Consider the following 18,691-nt stretch of genomic DNA (forward strand, 5'->3'; position numbering starts at 1 on the left):
AGGAGAGTCTACATTCCAATGCACTACAAGAGTATGTAAAAGTATGAAGTAAATGTTAAACATTAAATACCATTTAAATTTGTTTTGTGGTGTGTGATGGGTGGAACCAGTCCTTGCACAGTTTAATTAGTGTGGTTTAATTAATTTAATATAAATTTTGTTGGATGTTTGAAAATACTAATAAGTATTCAGTATGTTGAAAGAAGTAATGCAGTATTTCAGTGAAATGCAGTGAAAGTCTGAGTACTGGTGATGCTTCATCTGGAGTGCTCCTTTTTTGATAGAATAAACACTCATCAGACTCTCAGGAATATCAGTGATTGAGCAGCAGTGAAGCATCTAAATACCTTCAGTAGATTATTAAGAGGGTTTTAATTAATGATATACAATCCATTCATAATCTGCTGAATTCAGCTGTTTCACTTTGTTCTGAGTGTTCGAGTTCAAATCTGTAGCTGTTCTGCTGAGAAATCACTGATCATGGTCTAATACAGACCTTCTTAACCAGCTGTTAAAGATCTGCTACTGACACCAGTCTGGAACTGAACCTTAACTGGATTAGGTTGAATTTAAGTTTTGCGTTAAAGAGGTTAAAGTTAGAATTAGGGCCAGGATGAGGGTTATGATAAGGTTTTGGTTTGAGGTTAAGGTTAGGATTAGTGTTAGGTTTTAGGTAAGGCTGGGTTAGGATTTGTTAATGGTAGTAAGATATTAAGTCTTCCTTATGTAACAGATCAACAGTGAATCTGCTGAATGTAAGTATCAACGCATCAACAGAACATCTTCAAGATATTTCCCTTAGTGTATTCTGATCCTGGACTGATCTGTTGGTGATGTGCTACACTTCTGTGGCAGTGGTGGCTCAGCGGTTAGAGCTCTGGGCTATTAATGCCAGGGTTGTGGGTTTGATACCCAGGCCTGGCAAGCTGCTCTTCAACACTCTCTGCTTCCCGGGCGCTGGAGTTAGCTGCCCACCACTCTCTGTGTGTGTGTGTGTGTGTGTGTGTGTGTGTGTGTGGTCACTACCACAGGTGGGTAAAATGCAGAGGACACATTTCACTGTACATTGGACAGTCACAAAATGTGCACCTTATTATTAATCTAAAAAGTCATCTTAAAGTTCACCAGAAAAGTAGAAAATCCTCAAAAATAATACTGGAGTAAACTACCAAAGTACAATTATTTTAAAAAGTATTTTGCAAATGCGCTGAATAGCTGGATCATGTTGAAACAAGACCTGAGTGATCTAAACGAACCTGTTTCTGATTCCTGAAAGAACTTTCAAATGCTCTTACGGTGAACAGCATCACTAAAACACTTGTGAACCTGTTAACTGATGCCATAGAAAGAACCTATTTTGGTTCCTTAAAGAAACATGTGTATAAGATTTTTATGAGTATGAAAAACCTTTTTCACTTTTTTACTTAAAATGAAGATCTATGGATATCCACACTACACTGAGTTTCATTTAGATGAACCTCTAGGAGCATTGTTGGGCACACCTTTCTTAAATTTCTTAACTTCTCCACTGACCACCATTCATTTCAGCTCATCAGTTCTGGTTCAAATCAATCCAGCACGCATCACTCATTTATACAAGATGTACATCTAGAGTTCATGACTTTTATTGGCATAAATCTTTGAATACTGACATCATCTGTCTGTTAAAACAAGAGTGAGGACCACAGAGTTTCAGGTCAAAAAGGTCCGAACATCCTACTGTAAAGATTTTAAAGGGCAAGTATGAGTACCAATGCCAATACAGGATGGCTGATACAGCCACTTAGAAACTGTAATGCAAAACAATTTACTGGTTTGTAATTTACAATATACATAATGTCAAGAAAACACTCAAAGTCGGGTCGTGTGAACATCGCCCTGCATCACTTATACATGTAGAATTCACATACTGTAATTATGCACCAGCAAAGCATACATGGGGTCTTGAAATATATATATATATACTATATATAGCTATATACACACGGATACATTTACAATAGTACAATGGAAACTGGTTGTCTCTTGACTAGCGCTTAAGTGCTCAGATGAAGCACATAATGCTCTCATTGGCTAGTTTAAGGCTTTAAAAAGGCAGTCTTAAGAGCATATATGTGTCCACAGCACAGCGCCTTCCATTCCACTAGACTCATTAGGGGTTGAATTCAACTGGAAAAAACATTTACAAAAACCAGCACATTGTTTTTCTTTTCCAATTTCGTTTTGTCATATTCACAATTTGAGCTGGGTGCTGTAGGCATCGAGCACTTGGCTACTGGAGCATGCACTGGCAGCCTGGGCAGGAGGCTGGAGGAAACACACCCAGAACCTCCAGGGATCTGCCAGGGAAAGCATGTCCCTCCCTGTGGGCTGCTGCAGCGTTAGGCTGAGGAGTCCGTGTGTGTTGTGGTGTTAGAGCCTCCTCAGGTTGTGCTCTTCCTGACAAGAGCCTCTCCTCAGGCTGATGTCGTCCAGCGCCATCTCGCCGGTCCGACCTCTCCGCCGCTCGCCCTTCACGATCACCTGTAACGAACGGCACATTGAGCATGTAAATGATTAATTGTTTCCATCAATGGACTAAAACCTCCTAGATCTGTCATGGCATTTTACATACATATGTTTCAGCCATATGTAGCCATATGCTGAACAATTGGAAAAATACAATTCAATGATTTTATCATCTATTTTTCAAGACACGGGTTCAAGTGTCTAGATGCTAGTCTACGGTGTACGGAGACCTGTCCTGGACTTGATCATTGGTCTTACGAAATGTAATCTTTTGAGGGTCCTTCAAGGGTTCTTTAGTAAAGGCAATCGGTCTTTACAGGACCTTGACAACTCAACAATCCATTTAAAGGCTTTTGCATTTCATTAAAATTGTTCATTTCATGTCTACCTTTCTAATTATGCTGCAGTCGTCTCAATGTTGATATATATTACAATCTTTATTAGATATTATTTACTATTAATACTATCATCCATGCTGGAGAACTTGCTAAATAGGATAGTTGTATAGGACCTTTAAAACTGCACCAAAAGACATGCTGTGGCCTTTATAGTATTTTTGCATAAACTGCATTTACATTTATATCATTTTGTCTGATGCTCTTCTCCGGAGTGGATTACATTTGAGTCCTTTTATACAGGTACGTGAATATTATGTTAGAAGTCTTGCTCAAATACTGGTCTGTTTGCTTGGCTAGGGAATCAAACCTAATCTATCATGTGGAAGGTGCTGTTGTGACCCACTGTTACACCAACATTACAGAACCACCTGTGTTATTATTTAACATAATTATAATTATGCAGCTGCACATAAATAATCATGACAGTAATAACTACACTTATACGGGTGTAGATATGAGCAGTAATTAAATTTTTAAAACTGTGTTAAAAAGAGTTCTCTCCAATTCAGTCCTTAAGGGTGCTCACTCACTCAGCCATTGCTCTCCTGTTTCAGCTCCAGGACATGATTTTACAGCCTCTGATTACCTGACTTGTGTCAGGTCGACTCATGTCATGTCAGGCACTGGCACACAGGGCGCAAGTGTGAAATGGCTGTGGGCTGCTGAGAACTCATTTGCTTTTTCCAAGAAAAATCTCAATTTAATAAGCAATCTTCAATTCCATTCGTTCCTTATGGCTAAGAAAATAAGAAAATGTGATGTGATGAACCTTGCAACAATGCGTGAAGAAATCTGCACAGCTGTCACTTCATGTCAGTGAGCATGACACACAGCCAAGACTAAGGGCAATAATGTTATTAACCTGGTTATCCACAACAAAATCAGGCCGTAATTTAATATCAATTATTTCTCACCCAAAGTTCAGAAAACAGAGGAGAGAAACTTTCAAAATGCCACAAGATATGACTTTCATTTTGTCAAATTACTAGAACTGTCAAAGCTTCATTATCATCCCTGGTTTGGAATTAATTTGGCCGATTCCATCACCTCCACCCACCATACAGGAGCACTGGCGGTTCTATATTTATAGAGGCATGCAACATCACTGGGCAACCAATGCGCCTGGAGGGAAGCACCACATACCCGGCCAAGACACACCAGCCCACTGATGCCAGTGATAGCCAGCGCCATCTACTCACCCTGGAGAAAGCAAGGCCAATTGTGCTCTCTCTGGGCCTCGGCTGCCGATGGCTATCAGTACCGGGATTCCAGCAATTCTCTGATCATCGTGACAGCGCATTAGTCCGCTGGAACATTTCAGCCCCTTTAAATCACTTTTAAAGCTATAAAGGTGGAGCTTCACTTGACACCGACAGCCTGCACTGTAGTAAGAATCCACAGGCTCGACAAACAAGAGCGACCACTGGCTGTAAATGTGATATATGGTCCATCCCAGAATTGGAGGTACATTTCATAAACCTTTTGCTTTTTTTTCCCCCAAAAATAGTCTTTATTAAATCCGTTTTGAATAATAATACTAATTTATAAGCATTATTATAGTATAAAAAATACTAATATTACATTATTTTTATACGATAATAATGCTTGATGTATATTTGAGGCACAATTTTTACACAAAATATGAACTAAATGACATCCAGTGAATTACTGTCTTCGTCTTCTAATGCAGGCATTCAACTTGGATTTTACATTAAATAATACTATATATTTCTATTTAATAAGTCTAATATTAATTTCTTTTGTGCTTACTCTTTTAACAGTTATAAAGTCAACTGCACTTAATATCTCTTTTCTGTACAATATGTCATTTCAGTAATTAAAAAATACACTTTGTGTATGTCCCAATGTTCAGGTCAAACCTGTTACATCTAAAAAGTTCCAATAAAAAAAACAAAAACAAAACATGACCTGCACTCAGTGAGGTCACTTCCTCTGACGGGGAAGGTAGTGAGATGTCGTGAGACATGTCAAACAACTTCTCTCATTATTTTGTATAAAATGTTGAGGATAAATCAACAGTGTTTTAATTATTTGTCAGATTTATTATTGTAATGTTGAGTGAATCTCCCCCGAAATGGTGGAAAATGGCAACTCTGTTATAGTTAAACTTTTTAAACCATTGAAAGTATTAACAGAACCATTGACAGTAACAGAGTTGACAGTGGCAGTCTGTCTAACCACATGGTTGTCATGTTCAGCTTTGTGTGCATTCACACTGTAAAATGAACTATAACCTATATAACTAGAACATGATGTGCTGCTTTTGAAATTCAATTTCTTTAGGGTGAAAATAAAGCAAATATGACTAATGCAATTCATTGTGGGGTTAGGGTTCGAAGCAGACTGATTATTTATCTAAATGCGAAATGCCTTGAACTCACAGTGCAGTGAGTTAAATCTAAACTGAATGCTGGGAAATGTTTCTGAGCAATATTTCTATTGCTTATAGTTAATGAACAACAGCAAGGTCCAGTTAGCTTAATGCACATGAGCACAAAGACTAACGGCATACTCGGTCACTTCCTTTAATACCTCACTGCAATCTCTCCGAGACTAATGAAGCGTGTACTCACACTTTCCAGTCCATTGCCCCACAGTGTGATCTGTGTGGACCTCCAGCCATTCCCTCCTGTTCGACCCCACACGGCCGGGCTGTGCTGCCGGCCCTTCTGCACAAACACCTGCAGCATGCCCACATGGTGACCCGCCATCTTGTGTCGGAAAGCCAGGCACAGGTTGCCCTCGTTCCAGGGTGTGGTCAGTGGGAGGACCAACTGAGCTCCGCGTCCACTACGCTTACCCAGCACCTCTGAGATGGTCAGATACTTGCCACCTAAAAAACATCCAATCACACATTGCGCAATTACAAAAACAGAAGTCTGTTTGATGGTGATAGGTATTGAGTAAGATACTCGATATGGACAAAAGTATTGGGACATATGCTTATTCATTGATTTTTTTCTTAAATATAAAACAGGATTTATCCTGCTTTTGTTGAAGTGACTGTCAGTTTGATTGCATTCAGCGACGAGCATTATTGAGGTGTTGGATGATCAACACTTCAACTCATCCCCACCATCAGTAAACACAGTTCCACTGTTTCACAGCTCGGTGCTGAGGGCTTTATACCCCTCTAGCCCACGTCTGGCATTAGGCACGGCACCAGTAGGTTCATGCTTATCTGCTCCAGAGAGTCCTATTCTATTGGCAGTTCTTCTCTGAAGGGAAATCGACAAGCTGTATGTGTGTGAACATTTGCATATCTGTGTTGGCAATAGGTGCAACTTAAAGTAGCTGAATGCATTCTTTAGAAGGGGTGTCCACAAACATTTGGACATATGGTGTATATTTATTTATTCAGCCTAAAACTAAAAATATTGTAGTTAAAAATGTACTTACACTGTGTATGACACTATTATCTATATATCTATTTATTTATGAGGCTTTTTAGCTATGCAACATACTTGCAACAGATGATGTGTGTAAATTAAGCGGCAAAATTGGCCTGTTCTGAATTCATTGTTTTCATGAGCTCACAAAAACCAAAGCGTTTACAAGACCTCAACCCTCAAAGCGTTTACAAGGTTAAAAGACCTCAACCCTCAAATAAGATACAAAGATACTGTAGGATGTAGGACCTTTAAAATCCCCTTTAGAAGTCTAATGATTGTTAGCTACATTGTCCTGTTACATACATAGCCCTGTAGCCCCAGTGCAAAACTAAAGAAGCATGTTATTTCATTCACTTCAGACACTAAACATGTCTTGGCTGAAAGACTACATTTTAGGGGAAGTGAAAAATATGGAAATGTTAATATATTGTTATTGTTAATGGATTCCCAAAATGCAGAAGCACCTCATTAAAAGTTTACCTGAAGGGTCTGGTACTGTCTCCCAGTGCACGTCTCCCTCTCTGACCTGGATCCAGTCACAAAGACCATGATCAAACGAGCAGCTCAGATATCCGGCCTCTGTGGAACACAGTATTACAAAACCGTTCAAATATGCAGCTGGATTAAGAAAAAAGAATTATCACTGAATCCACCAGTAACACAACTAAACATGAGTTTTAAACAGGGATCAGGCTAGCATCCATCACCTTGTCAGAGAAATGGATATTTACATTTTTTCATGAGCCAATGAAAGCTCTCTCAATGCCAAAACTCCTGATCCGGTGTTGATGCTCAGTGGTGGGATGAAATCATTAGCGCATTTCGGTACTTCTGACCTCATTTTTAACTGTTTGCACATAACACAACGGATAAAGACCTGGGCTGACTGCCCGGACACAGATTAGACCTTGTTCTAGGCTAAAAAAGGAGTCTGCGTTGGAAATCTGTGCAGTTTCCAAGACTAGGTGCAATCTATGACCAGAAACCAGGTCAGACAGTACGTGCAGTAGATTAAAACTGTTACAAGTATTAGTTACACACACTATATGGACAAAAGTTTTGGGACACACCTCTAAATCATTGGATTCAGGTGTTTCATTCAGCCTCGTTGCCACAGGTGTATAAAACCAAGCACCTATCTGTGTAGTCAGACTTTACACACATTAGTGAAAGAACAAGATCACTGAATTCCAGCGTGGAAAGAATATGGGTGCTGTTGTTACCACTTAAATTAAATTTTTACTTTCTTATCTTCTTATCTTTAAGCCCTTAAAGCCATTCACCTTTGCATGTAAGCTCACATTTTCTTACTGTTGCAATTGTCATCAGTTTCACCGGCCCTAAAATAGAACCCTGTGGGACTCCCCAAAATCTGGTAAACTAAACTGCTAGACAATAGTTTTTGCTTTAGGATTAATGACTGAATGACTGAATAATTAACCTACATTAACAACACATGAACGATTTTATTTTGGACTGATTCTATTGGTCAATATATCATAAAATGTCCTTAAGTTTTAGACCTACAGAAATACAGAATGACTGGCCAACCTTTATAGTATTTCCTGCACTGATGCTGTATTGATCTTAAGCACAGTTGAGATGTTGACAGTATTGACAGCAGGGAATGGAAAATGGAACCAAACTGGACGTCAGAGACATGAGCTCACTTACCTGGGTCATCTTGTACTTCTTCCTCTGTGTTCCCCAGTTCAATATCCAAATCGATACCAAGGCCATTGTTCTGGCCATGATTCCGTGGTACTGTAAGGAATAGAAAAAAGGGTCAGGATTAGAAGCAGCATAACTGAGCTCAGCAGTAAGTGACTGTGAAACTGCATTCATGTTTATTTGGACTTTTTTAGAATGAAGTAAAATGGAATTGCTGGAAGTGCTTCCTGACTGCTCTGTGAACCCCAGACACGGCATGGATTTGTTTAGTTCCACCTGCAGTTCACCTGATTTACTTTAATAAAGGACTGTTTAGATAAACTAGATCTGGAAATGGACAGGAACTGGAAATTACATTGGCACACAGAAACCTCAAATCTCCACTTTTGCAGCTTTATGACATAATGTGAATCTGGCAGATGGACACTGGCTCCAAGTTTCATTAAGAATGGACCAATAGAAATGCTCCAAAATGACAAAAATCTTAAACTTAATTAATCAAATATTTTTACAATGATCTCTACTGACCTCTATTATTTTTCCTGTAAAGTTGGCATTTTTGGAGATTTTTGCATGACAGCAAAACAAAATACTGGCCTTCCTTTTATGTAGCTTTGAAAATGACTAAGCTAACCCAGTCTCAATATATTATAATGTAATATATTGTTTATTTATTTGTTGTAATTTTATTTTTGAACCATTTAAAAACTTTGTGTCCAGATAAATGGTTTTACCCTTATTTTCTTTACAGTAGTTTTTTACTGCACTTCATATTGTACTCTCCTCTAAGCTCACAGTTCTCTTGCAATAACTGCAGTGCTGTAATGCACTTTATTCATGTGGGAATAACTGAACACATCTGAAGTATATCCACTGCATTTTCAGTGTCGGCACAGGTGCAACTAAACACAAAGCTGCTGCTTTAGCTGTTTGAGAAAAATCCCATTCAGTTCATTCCACCAAAACCTTGGCCATGAGAATCTATCCATTTGGCAGCCCTCGTTTTAGGGGACAGGATTGTCATTGCAAATAACTCTTGTGTTGACACTGTTGACTGTGCTATTATTGCTTCTTTTATTGCTAACTGGACGGTGTTTCTTAAACCAAAGGCTGAGCAGAAAGCTGCAAGCAGGTTTTGTGAAGAGCAGCAATGCCCTGGCAAGTGCTCGCTGCTTATCGCACTGCGGGAGAAATATGTTTGAGAGGCTTCCAAGTCTGGAGTAACAGCAGGACAACTGGGCAAAGGCTGAATGATGAAGTAAAATGTCACCTCTGCCTTCGTGAACAATGAATTCTGAAGAAACAGAAGCCAGCCTAATAATTCAGCCATAAAGAGTGAGCTCAAAACCACCCACCCAAGCCTTTTAAGCACATACATATAGATTATTAATGTATTAGAGAGCTTATGGCTTGAATTAACCAGTTTCAAACAATCAGGGTAGAAGATGGTGTAAATTAGGCGAGGACAATATCATATATTAGAATTATTAGATGTATTGATATCTTGTGTTAATTTCAGCAATAAAAAAGCAGGATTGGATATTGAGGAAGAAAATACAGCCTACATTTATGCATGCTTGTTTTAAAAGTAAATAAATATTAAAAGTATAAAAAATATATATTGGAATTTGGCATCATTAAATGGTCAACATTCAAAGTGGTTTGGTGGGAATTGTTCTAGTCCAGAAAAATTTACATAGTCAGCTCCCTGACAGTTAGCTATTAAATGTAAGGAAGCATGAAATGGTTATTAATAAGCTGCCTGATGCCTAAGACCTTGTTTTATTATGCTTTGCGATGAGAATTTTGGATATATTTTGTTCAAAACTTTCAACATAATAGTTAAAAATGGTGTGTGGAGGTTTTGGATCAAATGGTTAAATAAAATGGTTACATTTGTGTTGTACACATCGCAACCCCAGGTTCCTAGCACCACCCTAAAAACAGACTGTGTAGGCTTCTCTGCAATTAACCATTATATACAGAAACACTCCAAATAACTGTTCACATAAACGATTGCTAAATCATTAACAATTGGTGGAATTCTGTAAAGCGAAGTCCTTGACAAATTATACCTCATGTTTAAACTCAACATTTAAATATCAGTATTGGAATTATTATCATTTGTATTATAAATATCATATTATTATTATGAATTGCAACCACAGTATATAATGGGTATTATTTCATAAGAACGTGTACAGTAAGTAAATGTCAGCTTATTGCCCCCCCCCCCAAAGTTTTTCCTCACATTCCTTCTTAGATTGTCTGTAAACATGAAAGCCCATTCCTGCCACTTAAAACTAATTTTAAAATCATCTTTTTATATTAAGTGAATCATATTATTTTTAGATGCTATGTCATTGTATCGTTATCATTCTTGAGATTCCAAGTCATTATATATCATAATTATTATTTTCAGATACTCATTATTTTCAGTGACAAAGCCATTATTTTGAGATGTTATTATTTTGAGATACTAAGACATTATTTTGAGATATTATTCTTGAGTTACAAAGCCATTATTTTGAGATGTTATTATTTTGAGATACTAAGACATTATTTTGAGATATTATTCTTGAGTTACAAAGCCATTATTTTGAGATGTTATTATTTTGACATACTTTCTCTACATTTATAAATTATTTCTTGTTATTGTGAGATGATCTTTACTTATTTTGAAATCCTCTTCAGTTCATTTTAAGATGCCTTCCCATTCTTTTGAGGATCCTGTCTTGTTATTTTGCAGTTCCATATTTATTTTACGTGGCAGGAATACCACGATACCTATCGCAAAAAATGTCTTCAAGTGTCTTGAAGTTTGAGACTGTCAGGTCAGATGCAGATTAGGCTCCCAGCGGGCTGATACAGGTTTTCATTCAGGTGCCATTGGCTTGCTTTCTCAATTTTAGATTGCTTTTTGATCACGGCTCTCCATCTCTCTTAAACCCTGTTCCTATTCATTGCTTTTTCCTTCATCGCAAACATTTGGAAAGTCAAACAGAGCAGTGCTCAGAGGAGATAAACAAATGCTCGAGGCAGGACAAGCTGCCCTCTCAATCTCTTTTCTCCCAAAAGAGGGACGAGCACCTGAGGGTTGCTGACATTTCACTGCTCCGTGTATACGTGCCAATTACAGGGCAGGAGAACAGCGAGGAGATAAGCCATGCCGAACGGGCCACAGTGTGTGATTACTCCATTGATTTCAATTACCTCCCTATCGTCTCGCTGGAAACAGTATTCACCAGACACTCTCCCCTTCCAGCATGAAGAAATAAGCCATGAAATAAACAAACTCTAGCGCACAGTCATTACAGACCACTACAGGTGTTAAGGAACTGCTGCCGTTAGCAATGCTGCCATCACCGCTTCACGCGATAATTATTGTTTCTAATCAAATTCAGACTTTCTTATAATGAGCTTCTTCTTTCTTTGCCTAACATCACAGCCACGAGATCACTTCAACCGCTGTGTAAGACTCTGGTTCCAGCACAGGGTAATTGATTGATGTCCTTTGGCACTGCCGGCCGGTAATGTAATCGCTGTAGCTGTTGTTTCTGTTCTCATTATGTGCTGCCATCTGGAAGGAGGGGTTTTCAGATGCAATTTTCTTTTTCCTAAACCAAACTGCTGCTTCACCTACTGGTGAACCCCTCTCTCTTTTTTCTCTTGGTCTGAGAAAAAACAACCGGCAAACTTAGAGACACAAACATTGTTGTGCTTAATAAACTGCTTAGAAATAGGTTAGAATGGGCAGTGACAATCAACTACACTGATTTGCAGATTTTATATGTTCTGGTTTAACGGTGGACAAAACGGTGCAAAAAGGTGAAAGATAAAAAAGCAACAAAACCCAAAATGCAAAGCCAACCCAGGTTCCTTTTCATTTATATGAACACAAAGTTACAATCCGTCCACCTAGTGCTGCATATTTTCCCATGAGGTAGTTGGTACAGCCTGTGGGGTAAATGTACATTTGCAGTTTCACAACTAGCCAACTATCACAAAACACTGTCCTTATTCAGCCTACCGTCCATGTCCAATTCACCTTCCTCGTCCAATATGGCCTGGTTTTATGAGTTAAAGCAGCATTATGCCAGAATTGGTCTTTTTTTTGCTCCTGGGCTCCCCCTACAGGTGGGAAGTGTAATTCACTCTTAGTCCACAGCCAAAAAATACAAAGCATGCTTTAAGCTCCCTCCCAAGGATGCGCTTTAAACACACATTTCTGGACAAGCTGAGAGTGTTAATGACGGAGACACCGTTCACCCTATTACAGGCAGTGGAGCATCAGAACGATTTTGAAGCTGCTATATTTTATATATATGCTATATATGCTATATATTTTTAATAAAATTTCTACATAATGTTGCTTTAAAATAAGCTGGATAAGCTTTTTACTGGAAACAGAACAGTGGGTGATAAAGCATAAAGAATAAAGTAAGAAAAGGAAACTGAACAAATGTAAGTCATTCTCTCTATGTGTGGCAGCAAAAAAGAGAGTGGTGGAGGAGGGGTGGGGGGAGACAACAAGCAGAACTCCTAAACCCACTACAGTTCCCACTTAAGGTTTCTGGGTGGAACTCGTGCTTATAAAATTAGGTTCCGCATTACATTTGCCAACCTTTATCTGAAATGTGAGGGTGCTTTGTCTATAGTTTACTGTGTACGGTGTATTATATGAATCATGACGTCTGTACCATGACGGCACAAGTGCATTGTTACATGCTTTCTCCACACACACACTAACACACCTCTGACTGCCTCACAGCAACTGAAATGTGTATTACTGCGGAAAGTCACTAAAGACATGCGCTAGAAGGTTATGATATGTTTTGATTGATCACACAGACAGATGACAGAGAGCCTGACCATTTATTTTCTGGTCAGTTTAGGTCAAAGACACATAACTACATACCTAACAGGCTAAACCGCTTCTCCATGAACCCCTTAACACTCCAAGGCTTATTACACACTAAGATGTGTTATTTAGTAACTATTTAGGGACCTCTGTACAAACTGATGGGGCTATTCCTTGGTAATAGAAGTTTGCCTGTTTAAGGGGTTAATATTCACTGTTAAACTTCAGTGATTTGCTGTAAAGCTGCAATAGAAGAGTGAAAAATACTCAAGTTTCTTACCGGCTTTAGATGTTGTAAGCTTCTATGGTTTTGGTTAGGTCTCCCTCAGGTAGTATCAAACTCAGTCTGCATCTTAAATGGGTTTTTTTTCTGTACGTCCTATATAGAGTACTAAGGCTGAATCTCAAATGACTTTTTGTTGTGTGATATTATGCACTATTGAGATGCAGGAGACATTACTTCAACACCTACAGAGGACATAGTTTGGGAGCCTGAAGGCTTAAACTTGAAACTGCACAGAGAGGCTAATGGAAATTAGCATTGTTGTCGCGGGGGTAATTTTGTAAGCAAAAACTACTTATAAGGCAAAGATTTCTCAATTAAACGCTGCTACATTAGGCTATCTGCATTATTAAATGACAAAACAAAAAGTTCATGAAATTACTGCAATATACCATTTTCTGTAATGGTCCGTGGTTGCTTGGCAACAACAGTATGCACTATTCAAAATACATTACTGGGTTGGTTTATTAGGATTGTAATTATTAATACTTATTTTATTTATTAAATCTTTGTGTATTTTATTATAGTTTATTCTGCTTTGCATGTTATAAAAGCAATAACAGTGATACAACACTTATGAGCGCTCATTACAACAACTTTATCGCGGCTAAGGGGGTTTTACTTTGCGTTGTGCCTTATACCCTTAATGAAGGACTGGCCATAGGGACCATAGCTATTTGTCCCAGACCTGTTGCCTACTGGTAATTCCCGGCACCTGCACACTCCAGACCTTCCAACAACACCTCAGTCTTATTCAGATGTACCAAAACTTGGATATGTAATGGGACTGATTCAGCATTTTTAGCATGTCTACTACTGCTCAGCATATTAGTGATTTTATACGGTTTTAAGTGTAATTACATGTTTCTGAGATAATACTTTGTTCTTGGTTTTATTTGTTCACAGTAGATCACAATTTTTATGGTTTACTGCTTTAAAAATATATTAATATTATAATTATTTAAGCATAATAAATTATGCGCACATTTTTGGTCATCATCTGATGAGTAGCCTACCTTTCAAAAGATGTTTAAAGAAATGTGTAAAAACCTCTAAACCAGCCATGGATGTTGAGACAGTTCCTTCAATGTCCCCACCTCACATTTCTAGCAGTCCAGGGAAATTAACCAACAACCTACCAGCCCCAAGTCCCCTTCTGCAACCTTTAGGCCATGGTTTCCCCCAAGACTATGACTGCCCTCATTAGGGTTTTATAGTTATGGTCACAAATAGTTGATGCTCCACTAAATGTAAAAGAAAGAATAGCAACTCTATCATTGCCACTCTGGGTTTAGCACGCTGCTAACTGCACTATGTGACTCAACGCTTACAGAACTGAGGAACGCTGCGTAACTCCAGTCATATTTGTGTAAAATTCTGTCACTTTAATTTACCGCCTCAGTCCCCATACTTTTTGCAATTTCAGAGACGGTTCTGTAGCTCTCAGTGTTTTCACAAATACCAGTGTGGAGCAAGTCCTTTGCTGAGAATTTCCCCACTGTGGGACTGATAAAGGATTATCTTATCTTTGGAGGTGGCAAAGTGCAAATGCCATTTCCTGGCTGTAGGGGGAGCCCAGGAGCAAAAAATACTTATACTCTCGCACAATACTGTTTTAAACGTCTATGCAGTTTTTTAAATAAAGGTGCCAAAAAAGCCATTTGTACCTCTTTAAGGGTACTTCCACCGAATGTACAGATTCTATACCCTTTAAAGGTTACTCTTACAACTATTGTCCTTTTCATACTTGGCATTAACATCTGTCTCAAGTAACCTGATCACAAGTGAAGATGGGAGATGTACAGCAGTCTAAGCTTGGCATTTCCACATCTCTCAAATGTGTCTCCAGTGACCAGTGATTTTGTGGAGGAAGTGAGTGGAGGAAGGGTCTCTATGTATCTATGTGAGAAATATTAGCTATCACAAATTATTAACAAACAGGAGGAGAGATAAGGAGAGGAGCTAAGCAGATGCATTAGGCTCTGCTGTGATGACACAGCTGATTCGGTGGCTCTCCTTAACTGTCCAAAACGCGTAACTGTGCTTTAATGTTTATACTCTACAAATGCTACAGGGTCATACATGTCTCTGACCTAATTCAAGGACAAGGATTGAGGTGTAACGCTAGCATGGTGTCTTGTACTTACTGTGGACATCTCCTCTTTGTTTCTCGTTGAAGTCTTTATGGATGTTGTTGTCCAATGGGGTCACTGGTGGGGCAGGAGGCCTTTTGGTGGGGATCAAAGAGACCTTTGGGGTGGGCACTGGTGCTTTGGTGGTGGGAGGTCGACGAGGTGGGACGTATGGCTTTTGTGTGACGACTGGGGGCCTGCGAGTTGGGACAGGGGGCCTGCGGGTTGGGATGGTGGGTTTCTTAGGGGGTGGAGGAGGTGTCTTTGGGAGAGAAGGTGCTTTGGTGGTGGTGGTGGTGGTGGTAGATGGTGTTGTTGGAGAAATCCTCTTGGGAGTGACTGGTGGTCGGACAGTGGTGGTGGTCCTTCTCTGGTCAGCGTCTGGAATCCTGTTGTTGTTGTTGTTGGGCGTGGTCTTTCCAGGCCTGGGAGGCTCTATAACCACTTTGGGGATGGCTAAATGGACAAAAAGCACTTTATTAAACATAAAGCATTTACAGAATACATATATAGACACTTACTCTTAAAGGTGCTTCAACTGGTTCTTTGAGCAATGCCAGGGAAGAAACACGTTGGGTTCAATTAAAAGAACCATGTCTGAAATAGGGATGTGTAAATGTGAAGAAGCTTTCAAAGGTCTAAAGAACATTCACTTGATGTAAACATACTTTACGTGTTTAAAGGATCTTCATACTCTGAGAGAAAGACACAGTTCTTTATAAAACCAAAAGTGGTTCTTATATGGCATCGCTCAAAGAATCCTTTGAGGCACCTTTATTTTTAAGTCATCTTTTTTTTGAGTGTACATTTTTCAAAAAGATTTCCCTGACATTCAGATTCCAGGCAGTAAAGTGGACCTTCTATGTGATTATTTAAATTAATTGCTACAGTTTGCTATGGCAAACAGATTTATCCTAAAATCCCACCAGCAAAACAAGCACTAACTCAGTTTTTACTAGTAATGCATCACTGTAATGCAGTTTGTACTAGTAGAAGCTTTCATTTCAGATAATCAAGCTATTATCCTTACTAGTAATAATATCAAATCTACAGATCTATAAAAACTAGTCATACTGGAAGCACGACGTATACTCGTCATTTCAATATAATTGATTAGGCACATGTTACCATTCATTTACAATTGCATTTCAGCTAGCAGAAAACTAATGTTGGACACTATAGTGCAAAAGTAATACAGCATTATCCAGCAGAGCAAAATGCTTCTAAGGCTTTTGCTTTTACAGTCGAGGTTTCAGTTTTTTGGAGGGCTTTATTGGAGAAAACTCAGAAATGAAGGAGTCACTGGCTGTTCATGCTGAGGATGCCACATCCCAGGACTCCATACCAAGTATGAACATGTGTGTGAATGACGCAAAGCCCTAACTGTAGCTATAAAGGTAACCTGGTAATGTGCCAGGTTTGAGAGTAAAAAGTGCTTTAATGGAGAAGCAGTTTAAAGCACTTTGAAGTCGACTCAATGTTCCTGCTACTTCTACAGAAAAATATCTGTTACAGAAGGAGAAAATCTGTTTATTGATGATGCTTCAAATATCACTTCTGTCCCCAAAATAATCAAAATGGCCCTTTTTTATCAAAGCTGGGTAGAAGCAAGTGCAGATTGCCTGGAACGACGTCCAAACTACTCCACATCTGATTTGTGTGCTGAGTGGAAATGAGCAGCATCCCCTTATTTACTTATCACATGCAAATGATGCCCTAATTTATCCTTATAAACATATATTTTACATGAAACACTGCCTGACTCATGCAGCTGCTGGGGTAGTGAGCCAATAAAACCTTGAATGACTGTCCTCCACTTAAAAAAAATTGGCCACTCAAAAACAGGGATGTAAGAATGATACTGCAATATTATTAATTTTAATAATTGATCAAGCATAATATCGATAATTGCTTTTAATATCGATAATCTTTTATTACAGTTGTCCTAAAATAATTTCAAAATCACAATATTTTGCCAGGCTTATAGTAGTGTAATATTTCACTACATGTTGAACAGTAGCCCCTGTCTCATGATGCATATGGTATTTGCAGGTCTTTGCCAACAGACAGTCCTATCAAAGAACACCATTAATCAGCATGAATAATCAAATATAAATGGAGTGATACTTTAGAACATTCTGGTAAAACCTCTTTACATTATGTAAGAGACATCTCTGAGACTAGAGCTTTGATATGTAATTTCACATGGGACGTAATTCAATCTCCTATCAGCTCTAAGAAGCACCTGGGGTCATATACCTATATATAGAATTGTTGGGAGTATGCACGGATCTAAGGCCAGTTTCATGTACTAAAGAACAGAATTACAAGGCCGGTGAAAGCCGATCCTGGTAGACAGCCTGCAATAATAGAATAAATGGAATAAAGGCTTATGAAGGGTCAGTTGCCTAAGCTTCAACAGCCCATTTCCCACAGAACACAGATACAAGGCTTAAAGGGGAATTCCACAGATGGTTAAGAATTTCTGCATAATTCAATCATTGGGATGTAAATGAAATCATTCAGAGTGGTTTGATGTGAAATGGTTCATTCTAGAGAAACTGACTTTACTTCTTTACAGTGGTGGTGAAAGGAACCAGGGCTCTTGATGTCTGCTACACAAATACAGCTGTTCTATTCACTATTCAAAACCAGATGTCATGTAATAATTGATTTTTTAAATAGTCGTGAATGTGAATAAAATCTGTTTTATTCGGCTATCATTTTGACTGACACTACATGTGCAAATGTTTGTAGACTCTCGTTCTAATAAATGCATCCAACTACTTTGAGTTTGCTGACACAGATGTGCAAATGCACACACACACAGCTTGTCTACTCCTTGTAGAGAAGTATTGCCAAAAGGAATCTCTGGAGCAGATAAACATGAAGCTATTGGCGCCCAGCATTGAATACGTTCTCTGGGATGATGGTTGGTGCTCCATCCAATATTGTTGGGATGATTGTTGGGATGGGGGTGGGGATCATCCAACATCCTGACCTGAATGCAGTCAAATCTTTACAGCAATGCTCCGGAATCTAGTAGAAAGCCTTCACTGTACGGTAGTAGGGTTATTAATCCTTGATTTCAGACAAAACAATGAATGAACAGGTGTCCAAATACTTATATATATATCCATATTATATTAACCAGCCAATACTATATAAACAACCTCTCAGACATCAGACAGCTCATCCATAACCATTTCACGTAACAGGTTGAATTCTGAGAAGAAGCTTTTAGGGGCAGTACACTCTTGAGACGTCTGGTTCCACATAAGCAAGTTTAAGATGGCTTAACAGCTCAGTGTGTAATGATTTAGGTGCTCAGTTTGCTCAAAGCTAATTGCTACACAAAAGCTTCCATTACTGACTACATTAGCCTTACTGAAGAAGCTAACTTTAGACGCCCACCATGTCTTTGC

The 18,691-nt window shown here is 38.8% G+C and overlaps 1 protein-coding gene across 2 annotated transcripts in view; it reads right to left on the bottom strand.

Moving 5' to 3' along the window:
- Positions 1–1,609: 1,609 nt before the first annotated feature.
- Positions 1,610–18,691, bottom strand: part of npnta (nephronectin a) — an 85,389-nt gene continuing 68,307 nt past the window's right edge. For both annotated transcript variants that reach the window (XM_072678471.1, XM_072678470.1), the window contains 5 exons: positions 15,282–15,722; positions 7,994–8,083; positions 6,800–6,898; positions 5,501–5,760; positions 1,610–2,523 (listed from right to left, as the gene is read on the bottom strand). In XM_072678471.1, the coding sequence (XP_072534572.1) occupies positions 2,413–2,523; positions 5,501–5,760; positions 6,800–6,898; positions 7,994–8,083; positions 15,282–15,722 (1,001 nt within the window). In that variant the 3' untranslated portion in view covers positions 1,610–2,412. The remainder of the gene's footprint in view (positions 2,524–5,500; positions 5,761–6,799; positions 6,899–7,993; positions 8,084–15,281; positions 15,723–18,691) is intronic.

This window comes from Salminus brasiliensis, chromosome 4 (genome assembly GCF_030463535.1).
Source record: "Salminus brasiliensis chromosome 4, fSalBra1.hap2, whole genome shotgun sequence".
NCBI lineage: Eukaryota > Metazoa > Chordata > Actinopteri > Characiformes > Bryconidae > Salminus > Salminus brasiliensis.